The sequence below is a fragment of the Quercus lobata genome, chromosome 8 (assembly GCF_001633185.2).
Source record: "Quercus lobata isolate SW786 chromosome 8, ValleyOak3.0 Primary Assembly, whole genome shotgun sequence".
Taxonomy (NCBI): domain Eukaryota; kingdom Viridiplantae; phylum Streptophyta; class Magnoliopsida; order Fagales; family Fagaceae; genus Quercus; species Quercus lobata.
Window position 1 is genome coordinate 64,358,832 of NC_044911.1, and position 10,696 is coordinate 64,369,527.

The 10,696-nt window shown below is 39.5% G+C and overlaps 1 protein-coding gene across 1 annotated transcript; it reads right to left on the minus strand.

Annotated features, from left to right (window-relative positions):
• Positions 1-368: 368 nt before the first annotated feature.
• Positions 369-1,361, minus strand: LOC115957236. Its single transcript, XM_031075436.1, has 2 exons — positions 1,077-1,361; positions 369-737 (listed from the first exon to the last, which is right to left on the minus strand). Exons 1-2 carry the CDS (start codon positions 1,359-1,361, stop codon positions 369-371), a joined length of 654 nt encoding a protein of 217 aa, XP_030931296.1.
• Between the last annotated feature and the right edge of the window lie 9,335 nt (positions 1,362-10,696).

Sequence of the window (10,696 nt, forward strand, 5' to 3'; positions counted from 1 at the left end):
CTCGAATTAGGTTAAGGTCAATAGAATGATAATAATAATAAATAAGTACTACATTTTCATAACAAATTGTAGATAATAAATTGTTATTGATTCTAATTTGGTTTCACCACTAAAACTACATTTTTGTCAACCAATAACAGTTAGTAACAACCTACCACTTAGAATTTATTATAAAATTTTTATAAAAATGTTGTTGAAATAAAATTTCTCTAATAATAATAAGAAATCTTCTAAATTAAGGATTGTGTGGAGATCTGCAAAAGCTTGGGAGTTGGGACTCCTTATAATTATTTTGTGCTCAAGTTTTACTATAATCTCATGTTGTACAACTTTTTTTTTTTTTTTTGGAGAAAGAGGTAAGCGAGTTTTTATTGACTTAAAGCACATTGAAATACATCTTCCAAGTCTGTAGGTAGCTCTTCCACCCAAATATCAGTATCTGCAGTTAAAACTGCTCTTCTAGCCAAGGCATAAGCCAAGGCATTACCCTCCCTACAAATATGTTGGAATTGACAGCTGGCTAAAGAGGAGCCGAGGCTACGAATCTCCTCAACAATATGACCAAACATGGGGTGGCATGCTCCGGAAGAATTTATAGCAGCAATAACCCGTAAGCTATCTCCTTCAAAGATCACTTCAAAAAGGCAGAGCTCTGTTGCAAACTTCACCGCTCGGCTCGCTGCTAAAGCTTCTGCTTGCTCGACAGACTGAGGCAGTAAGATCTTTTGACTTACGCTCTGTTTGTTTTAGCAATAATGTTTTCTAGAAAATAAGTCATTTTTCAAAAATTATTTTCTATAAAACTATCTCATTTTCCAATGTTTGGTAGTAACTTTAAATGAGTTGAAAAACAATTTCTCAACTTCCCTTATTTAGCTTGCTGTGAGATAGAGTTGTTTTCCAAAAAAATTTAATGGAAAACAATGTCTAAAAATAAGCCATACTTTTTATGTTGACTAAAGATAGTTTTCGTTTAACTTATCTTTTTTTATGCTACCAAACACTGGAAAACACGGAAAAGTATCTTTACACAAGGTTTTCCATCGAAACAAACGGAGCGTTAGTGCGCCAATTACTTTACCATAACAGTCTCTGATAACCACTCCTATCCCGGCGAAATTGCTCTCCTCAAACAAAGCCGCATCAAAATTTGCTTTATAAAAACCCACTGGAGGCGGTGACCATCTAACCCGAGGAAACCGTGGTGTTGAACCCGGGACCTGTGCGTGTGTGTCAAAGAATTCTAGCACCATCGCTTTTGCTCTGTTCCCAATTCCATGAAGAGGCCACGACGGCTGGTTCTCACAGATTCTATTCCTTCTCTCCCAAAGGCTCCATGCAATGGTTGAGAACCACGCCATTTGGAAAGTTGACCCTTGCTCTAAGGTAGTCTCCACAAGGTCCAAAACTGATCTGAAATTCCTCTAATACAACCTCGCAAAACAGAGCACCAATTTACAAACTGCCTTAGCTTGATCGCACAACCATAAAGCATGCAAAACTAATTCTTGGTGCTCGTTACAGAGGGAGCACGTCTCGTCCACCTTGATCTACCGTTGAACCAAGTTTTGCCTTGAAGGTAAGGAATCCTTGGCTGCTCTCCAAATGAAGTGTCTAATTTTTTGGAGAACTTTTATCTTCCAAATACCAATCCATATCTTCTTTGACACCCCATTAGAGGAAGAGGGAGATGAATTAAGGGCCTCGGAATATAAAGATGGGATTTGCTTTGATTACTTAAATTAATGCTAGAAAGCCAATTAGTATATAACTACTAAAAGTACGATAATAGTTCTTGGTTTTTAAAAAAAAAAAAAAAATCCAAATCCCGGAAAAGGGTATTGTGTAAAAGAATTAGAAATAAAAGACAATGTTTCGAATTAATTTATATTATATTTTTTTGGCTGAATAAATACTTTATTACTCAACTTCGAATTAATTTAAAGAATAGTTTTTTAAAAAAATGTTAAGTAATGGGTCTTACTAACACTAACAATGTACTTGGAAAGGAGGAAGCGAAGAGAATGGAAGAAAAAAAAAATGAAAGAATGCATGTCCTTTCCTTAGTTTGGTTGTACAAGAGGAAAAAAAAAAAAGAAGAATGCGGTGGAGTGATGTTTTTTCCATGGGATCCATTGTATTGTTATCAGCCCAATTTGGGCAGAAATGGGAGGAAGGGAGAGCAAAAATTTTATTGGGTCGACCACTTTATACAATAAAATGACTAATTCGTTCTTAACATTTTTAAGATATATGAATTTTCTCATCATTCATAAGGGAACAATGATAAAAATATGCATTTTCCCTTTCTTTTCCTTTTGCAAACCAAACAAAGGAAAGATAGAATTCTTATATATTCCTCTTCTATTTCTTTCCTACATTCAAACATATCAAAGTGAAATATTTTCTTCTCTCTTTCCTTTCTCTTCCCCCTTCCCTTCCTCTTTTCTTTCTCTTCCCTTTCCTTAGCTTGAACCAAAGTCCAAACATAGTATAAATGTGTAGGGACATTTTTATTTTCTTTTGTTTTGGACAAATAAAAGGGCTTGCATCTTTCCAGGGGTCAAGGGGATATTCACCCGACACCCCCTACTACAATTAATCTTAGCCAAAAGGTCAAGAAAGGTATCCCGACACCCCCTACAAGTTCTACTATTACATATGAAAATGTGTAGGGACATCTTTGCAATGTTTGTTTGGTTTTTTTTTTTTTTTTTTTTTTTTTTTTTTTTTTTTTATTTTAAGCAAACATGATAAAATTTCAACCTATAATGTCTATTACATGATAACTGATTTTTTATTTTTTTATTATTAGGGTTAAATATCAGTTAAATTAATTGGAACCCACAAATATAAAGTATTTACTACTGTAGGGTTAAAGGCCCAAATTATATATTGGGACTTAGGCCTTGGCCGAGAGCATGAGTGGTCCGAGGAGGAACGATAATGAACAGTTGGAGTTTAGGATTTAATGAGCAAGATACAAATAGGAAGGTTGTCCGAGGAGAAATATCTCCTCGGATACGATAAGTACAGCTCAAATATGTATTCCAATGATTGGAATGACCTTTCATGAAACTCTAGTGATAAGGACATGCATCATGAACATACGAGAAGGATGGGAACCCAAAAATATCTAAGGGAAAATTGCTACTACTGCATTAAATGTACTACAACTACTTTTCTGACTGCATTTATGTGAAAAAGACCTCTGAACAGTGTTGTCTTGGCTACCACAACTCACAGAAAGCCAAAGAGGGTGTCTGATGGGACAGGTACTCAGATAAGGGTTCAGATGACCAAAAAGTGTAGAATCAAGATGGTCTAAAGGGAGTTATATAATGTAAGAGACCCTCCATGAGAGAGGGGATCGGAAAAATAGAGAGAAAGAATACTGTAGCAATCAAAATTGTACTTGTACTCTGTTTAATTGATTTATATGAACACTTTCCTCCTCGGAGAAGTTCATTCATATTAGTACTTCTTATTTGTGCATGATTGCCATCCAATTCCATATTAGCCATTGTCCAATTCATTAGGGCCTAGTTCTTTGACCTACTCTCCACAAATTCATTATTTTGGGCTTTTTGGGCCTAAGTCCATTCATTTCGGATTGAGCCACAAATCTAGTCCTTACAATTGGGGCCGTCTATGGGGAGAACTTGTGTAATAGTGAGTGCAACACTTAATTATGGTAGGATCAGGTCCACACCAAGCAAAGTCTTTAGGATCCAAGCATGGCGATCCTTTTGTCAACCTTGAGCAGAGAGGTGACTGTGAGGGAAGTGTGCATACCGCACATACTGATAAGAGTCAACCTCGATTACACGGGGAGGATTGCTAAATGGGACATAGTTCTAGGGGTTTTTGACATCATGTACATGCCTCGTACCTCTGTCAAGGGCCAGGTCCTCGCGGATCTAGTAGCCGAGTTCGTTGAGCCTCCATTAGAGGAAGTGGCAGCGACATAGAGCATGGATGGAAAATTAGTTGGCACAATCTCCCTGTAAGAACCTTTATTCTAGAAGGTGTGTATTGACAGTGCAGCAAATCAAAGGGGCTCCAGAGTGGGGCTAGTTCTGGTTTCTCCTAAACAAATCACCATTGAAAAGTCACTAAAACTAGGCTTCTCAGTTACAAATAATGAGGTTGAATATAAAGTTTTGCTGGAAGGAATGTCCATGGTTCAAAGAATGGGGGGAAAACAGTAAAAATGTTCTCGGACTCAAGATTGGTTGTTGGCTAAGTGAAGGATGAGCTAGAAGCAAGAGATGAAAGAACTCAAGGGCATCTTTCTAAGTGGTTAAACAGAACCTTAGACATGCCTGGCTCCTCGAACCACATGCTTTGGGAAAATTAACACACTGTGACATCTTTATAAGTGGTTAAACAGAACCTTAGATATGCCTGACTCCTCGAACTATATGTTTTGGGGAAATTAACACACTATGACATCTTTCAAAGTAAATGAACAGAACCTTAGACATGTCTGGCTCCTCGGACCACATGCTTTGAAGAAATTAACACACTGTGACATCTTTATAAATAGTTAAACAGAACCTTAGACATACCTGGTTCCTCAGACCACATGCTTTAGGAAAATTAACACACTGTAACATTTTTATATGTGGTTGAACAAAACCTTAGTCATGCCTGGCTCCTCGAACCAGATGTTTTGGGGAAATTAACACTTGATAACATCTTTATAAGTGATTAAATAGAACCTTATTCATGCCTAACTCCTCGAACCAGATGCTTTAGGGAAATTAACACTCTATGACATCTTTATAAGTGTTAAACAGAACCTCAGTCATGTCTAGTCCCACAAATCATATACGTTGGTACAATTAACACACTATGGCATCCTTTTAGGTGTTAAACAGAACCTCAGCCATGCTTGGTCCCTCGAACCACATACTTTGATAAAATTAACACACTATGGCATCTTTATAAGTGTTAAACAGAAACTTAGCTCTACCTGGTCCCTTAGACCACATACGTTGGTAAAATTAACATTCAATGGCATCTATTCGTTTTTTTTTTTTTCTCTCAGTATTAAACAAAACCTTAGTCAAGCCTGGTTCCCTAAACTACACGCTTTGGCTAAGTTAATACTTGTTGGCATCCTTTTAAGTGTCAAGGCAGATCCAAGATTATAACTAACTCCTCAAATTGATGGCTCTGAGTAAGTTAAGGTCCTTAGTTGTTTATCTAAGCGTTGGGTAGAGTGAAGGATATCTGCCCTTCTTATTCTTTACAAAGTATATTACTTATCTTCATTAGATCTAGCTTTCATTGCTGAAAGGTCAATTCATAGTACAAGTATGTGGCAGACTTCTCTATTGCTGGTACTTGGTTAAATTGATTAAATTGTTAGCAGTGTATTGTTATCATTTTTTACTAAAGATGAAGCAACAACAGTTCAATGCTATTTACAACAGAATACTCCTCAAAGCACATAAAGCAAAAGTGCAAGAGACGAAGAGAAAAACATTCTCATTAAATGAAAAAGGGAATACATTATATATATTGACAGAATTTCATTAAAAAAAAACTACTACAAAAGAAATTTCAAATTAAATCCTAAGTACTACTTGGCTTTGGTGGGATCTTCTTATTGGCTCGGCTGTAAGGCAAAAGCGTCCTTGGCCTGAGGGATAGTCTTCTTGGTGGCCTCTGTCTCCTTTGCACTGGCCTTAGTAGCATCCTCGGCCACTGAGGAGGTCTTAGCCTCCTTGCCTTGACCCTTGTCCTTGACCGCCTCAACCTCTTGGCCTTGATCATTAGCTTGACTAGATCCTTTCGAAGCCTTAGGGAGGGGGAGAGTAGCCTGGGCAACCAAGGGCTGCTCTAAGGACTCAGGAGTAGTGGCAGAGGGAGGAAGGATGGCACCTGGAACCTCGCAAATATTCGGGGTAGTATCTGCTCCCAGGTTGCCTCCATGCTGAGTTTGCAAGGACTCTTGCAACATTTAGGGCCTCATCCCATGTTACATCGTAGTAGTCCCTACACACCTCAGCAAGCTCCTCAGTAAGCCTGGCTTGTGTCTCCTCCATGCCGAGGGCATAGGCTGCTTGCTTTTCGGCCTTTACTGCCTTTTTGGCCAGTTGAACCACTTCCTTAGCCTTCTGTAGCTCAGTCTTGAGATCTATGACCAGCTGCCTTTGGGTGGCCAGATTTATCTCGGTCAGGTGCAGTTTTTGGCGCTAATCCTTGGCCTGCCTTTCCACGGTCTTTAGACCCACCTCAGCACTTAGGCAAGCCTAGTCCACCTCTTTCAGCTTCTTGGACAGCTCAGCCTGTTCTTGCTTGAGGGCCCCTAAGGATTTCTCAACATTAGCATGGGAGAGGGCCACAGTGTTGGCCTCGTTACGGGCATCACGAACCCACTCTTCGGCCACAAAAACTTGTTGAGCAACCTACACAAAAATAACAGAATAACATGAGTAAAAAAGTAAGGAAAGAATGAGAGTATAGCTTAGCATTTAAATTCAAGGATATCATAGATTGCTTACCATAGTAAGGTCCCTCTTCAGGAGCAGGAAGAAGTCATTCTGCTTAAAACGCCTATAAGCCTCCATGTCTCTCGAGAGGAGAAAAGGCTGTTCTAGGGCTCCGGCAATGTAGCCTGCACACCCCCTTTAGAAGTCCCTGATTGAGGCGTTCCAAGAGATGGCAACCCCATCCACCTCCAACCGAGGAGACTAGGTGCGTTGCAGAAGGCACACATTGGCTCTATTTTGCTCCTCCCAGCTATCCACAGAAGTAAACCTCTTGTCCTGAGGGTCTTTGGACACCTTCTACTGCTTAGCCCCCTTCTGAGGGCCCACCTCCCCTTCTTCGAGCTCCTGAACCAATCTTTTCTTCTTTAGATTAGAAATGGCTTTCAGTCCAAGGTCGGTGGGAGGTAGAGGAGGAAATGTAGGGGGGGACTTGGGACTTGGTGGCTTCTTTCGAAGTTGACACCTTATTCCTGGCAGCCATGAGGTCTCTTAAGATCTTGTTTCTCCAGTTCAATGCCACCCTTCTTCCTCTTCTTCGAAGGTGTTGTCTAGACGGGCAATCACCAGAGTGGGAGCGTGAACACCTGAATGTCTATCAGTCCCGTCCTTGACATTCGAGATGTTGACCATAGGAGCCCTTTGACTTTCTTCTTCTTCGAAGTAGAATTTGTCTATCTACTCCTCTAGTGATAGGCGTGAAAATGCAATCTCCTCCTTGGGCGACGCTGCTACTTCAGGCTTAACTTATTGAAGTGGCAGTGCGACTGTTGGAAGATTGTCTTGGGCTAAGAAATTTAGGCGTGACACGTCAATCCAAGCTAGCCGTTGGTCACCCACTCTTATGGCCTGACCTATTTCTTGGTATATTTTTTAGATAGGCTCGAAGTCCAAAATTAAGTAGTCTGCTCTCAACTGCCTATCTTCACTTACAAAGATCTCGGATCTCAATAAGTAGTTGAGAGCTTCAATGTTGGTCAGACTAAGCCTAGGCGCTATATGTCTCCTATCTGCAAAAGAAGCTGAGAAGAAAAACATGGTTAGAAAGTTGAAATCCGTCATCAAAAGAAAGTAAGATGAAAGGGAAATAACGACATGGTCAGGGTTAAAGAATCTAAATCTCTTGCTCAGGAACCTAATTCTAAGGTATCCCACCTGACTCTCCCTCTCAAACGGGGCAGTGAATGCCATCATGCCACGCTCCCGAAACTATTAGATAGTCGTCTTTCATACCCTTGTTAGATTTAGGTAGACACGATACTAGTCTGACAATGTCAGATCAGGTCTTGAGATAATATCTTGCGTTTTTAAGGGAGTGGCACTCATACAAGTGGACCACATCATGCCAGGTGAGCCCCAAGCGCAGATGCTCGTTGAGAGCATTAACACTATCTAAGACCCTAAATAGATTAGGCGCACATTGGTGGGGGCATATCCTATGGTTGATAAGGTAATCCTGTGTTATTCTACACATAGGAAGAGTCATTCCCCCTTTATCATGGGGATGATGACTTCCCCCTCTTCTCTGTGTGTCACTATTTGTTCTAGGGAATAGTATCATAGGGCGACTCCCTGTGGTATGTGGTGTTTCTCTTTAAAGGCCTCTATTTTGGCAAGGGAGTCTACTAGGTGTTTAAATCTACCCATCTGGACAATTTAAAGGGAAACAACTGAAATTGGCAAATGAAGAAATAAGAACTAGAAGGCCGAGGAGACTGGCTGAGGAGAAAAAGGAAAATTTTAAAGAAATAGAAACTTACAAGAACTAAGATGTGTATTGGTCCCTGAAACCTTTAGAAAGATTTTCAAGGATCTCTTAAGAAAAAGTGTAGGAAGCTTACTAACTTAGAAAGCTCTGTGAGTTTGAGTGCTTGGAATCTTTGGAGAGTTTGAAGGCTTGTGGAATGAGGGGAAAGTGATTTCCCTCGGTGCTTTATATAAAGGGCGAAATTAAGTGGGAGTTATCCCACTCAAAATCCAAGAAGAAATATCAGCCATTGAATTAGTGCCTCACCGTTGGATGCAGGGAACAAAACACCTCCTGGAGCAATTAATGACACCTTACGAGCTCCGAAGCGTCAGTAGCAATCATGGGGCCCGCGAAATGGCACTCCCATATGTGCAAATCAAAGGGACAAATGATAATAATGCATGAAAAATTAGAACCTCACTTTTCTCCTCGGATGAGAGGAGAAAAATGGAGTTTTGAGGGGCTATTGTAGGTTAAGGGCCCAAATTATATATTGGGACTTGGGCCTTGGCTGAGAGCATGAGTGATCCAAGGAGGAATGAATGATAATGAACGGCTCAGGCTCAGGATTTAATGAGCAAGATACAAATAGAAAGGTTGTCCGAGGAGGAATATCTCCTTGGTTACAACAAGTACAGCTCAAATATGTATTCTAATGATCGGAGTGACCTTCCATGAAGTTCTAGTGATAAGGACGTGCATTATGAACATACGAGAAGGAGAGGAACCCAAAAATATCTAAGCAAAATCTGCTACCACCACATTGAATGCACTAAAGCTACTTTTCTGATTGCATTTGTTAGGATATATGTATTTCACTTGTTAAGAGCATATGTCATGATTTTATGTAATTGGCTTATCTTTTGACAAAACGCACTTTACTTGTATTTGGGTAGATTTAGGATGTTTTAAATACTTCAAGAAACCTTGTTTCAAGATCAAGTATTGAAACTTTCAAGTCTGTTCAAGAAAACAAGTTCAAAGTGCAAAATCATTAAAACTCGACAGCTGGTCGACAGCTGTATCTATCGAGCTTAAGGAAGCTGTTCTTCATAAGGTGTGCTTGACACCTGCTCGACAGCTGCTATCTGTCGAGGTTTAAGATTTTCAGAATCTCAATCTGATTTTCTTGGGATCGGTGAATATGTCTTTGGGCCTTCTTTTCTCCTAAACCTAGACATATAAAAGGATTAGTTTAAAGGCCGTCAAGGTGTTCACACGTTGCACAAGCTTTGAGCAAACTCTGTTCAAACAAATTGTGACCGGAGACGAATTTTTTACCCTAGTTCATCTCTTTCTCTTGAAGAAGTTGCTGTGTATGTGCATCGTAAGGTTTTGTGACCAAGCATCTTCTTGATCTTCATCGTTTGGATGAATTGAAGAACTTTGCAACCAACAACCTTTTTAATTGGTGATTGAAGTCGCGTACTGGAATCTGCACAATTGGTTAGTCACGTACTGGGAGTCGTGCATCTGAAAGGGAAACTGTCACTACAGAACAAGTCCAATTGGGTATTGGGGTAAAGGTTCAACTGTAGGTTGGTAAGGTACTTGGATTCCTTTACTTGTAATTGCTTGTTGTGATAATAGTAGAGTTTCAGGAATGGTGACCTAAAAATCACCCGATGGGGTTTTTGTCGTTAGGTTTTCCCCATTCGTAAACAAATCACCATGTTATTTGTTTTCCGCTGCATTATTAGCTTATTGGTGATTTGTTTGTACTACCATGCATTTGCATGATAAATTGATTAATTAATAACTTGGCTAATTAATTAATTAATTTCTATAACAAGGGGTCATTCAGTTTATAGCCTATCAGCATTTATGTGGAGAAGACCTTTGAACAGTGCTGCCTTGGCTATCACAACTCACAGAAAGCCAAAGAAGATGTCTGATGGGACAGATACTCAGATAAGGGTTCAGATGACCAACAAATGTAGGATCAAGATGGTCCAAAAGGAGCTATATAATGTAAGAGACCCTCCATGAGCTCCATGAGGGAGGGAATCAGAAAAATAGAGAGAAAGAACACTGTAGCAATCAAAATTGCACTTGTACATCTGTTTAGTTGATTTATATGAACACTTGCCTCCTCGGACAAGAAGTTCATTCATATCAGTACTTCAATTTGTGTATGATTGCCATTCGATTCCATATTAGCCGTTGTCCAATTCATTAGGGCCTAATTCTTTGACCCACTCTCTACAAATTCATTGTTTTGGGCCTAAGTCCATTCATCTCAAATTGAGCCACAAGTCTGGTCTTTACAACTACCATCTTGTTTTTAGAAAAGGACATAAGCTAGAGTGTCGACATCTCATCTTTGGAGAGGCCAAAGTATGTAGAAAAAAAATATACCATTTAAGAATGAGAATTATATAAAAATTCAAGAATAAATTAATGCTTGAAAAATTAAATTTGCATATATGTAATGCTGACGATAAGA

Excerpts from the sequence above, each read along its gene's own strand:
- LOC115957236 (XM_031075436.1), bottom strand. The coding sequence starts at position 1,361 with ATGGCGTGGTTCTCAACCATTGCATGGAGCCTTTGGGAGAGAAGGAAT. Across the intron at positions 738-1,076 it reads TCAGAGACTGTTATGGTAAA|AGCGTAAGTCAAAAGATCTT; the intron begins GTAATTGGCGCA and ends TAAAACAAACAG.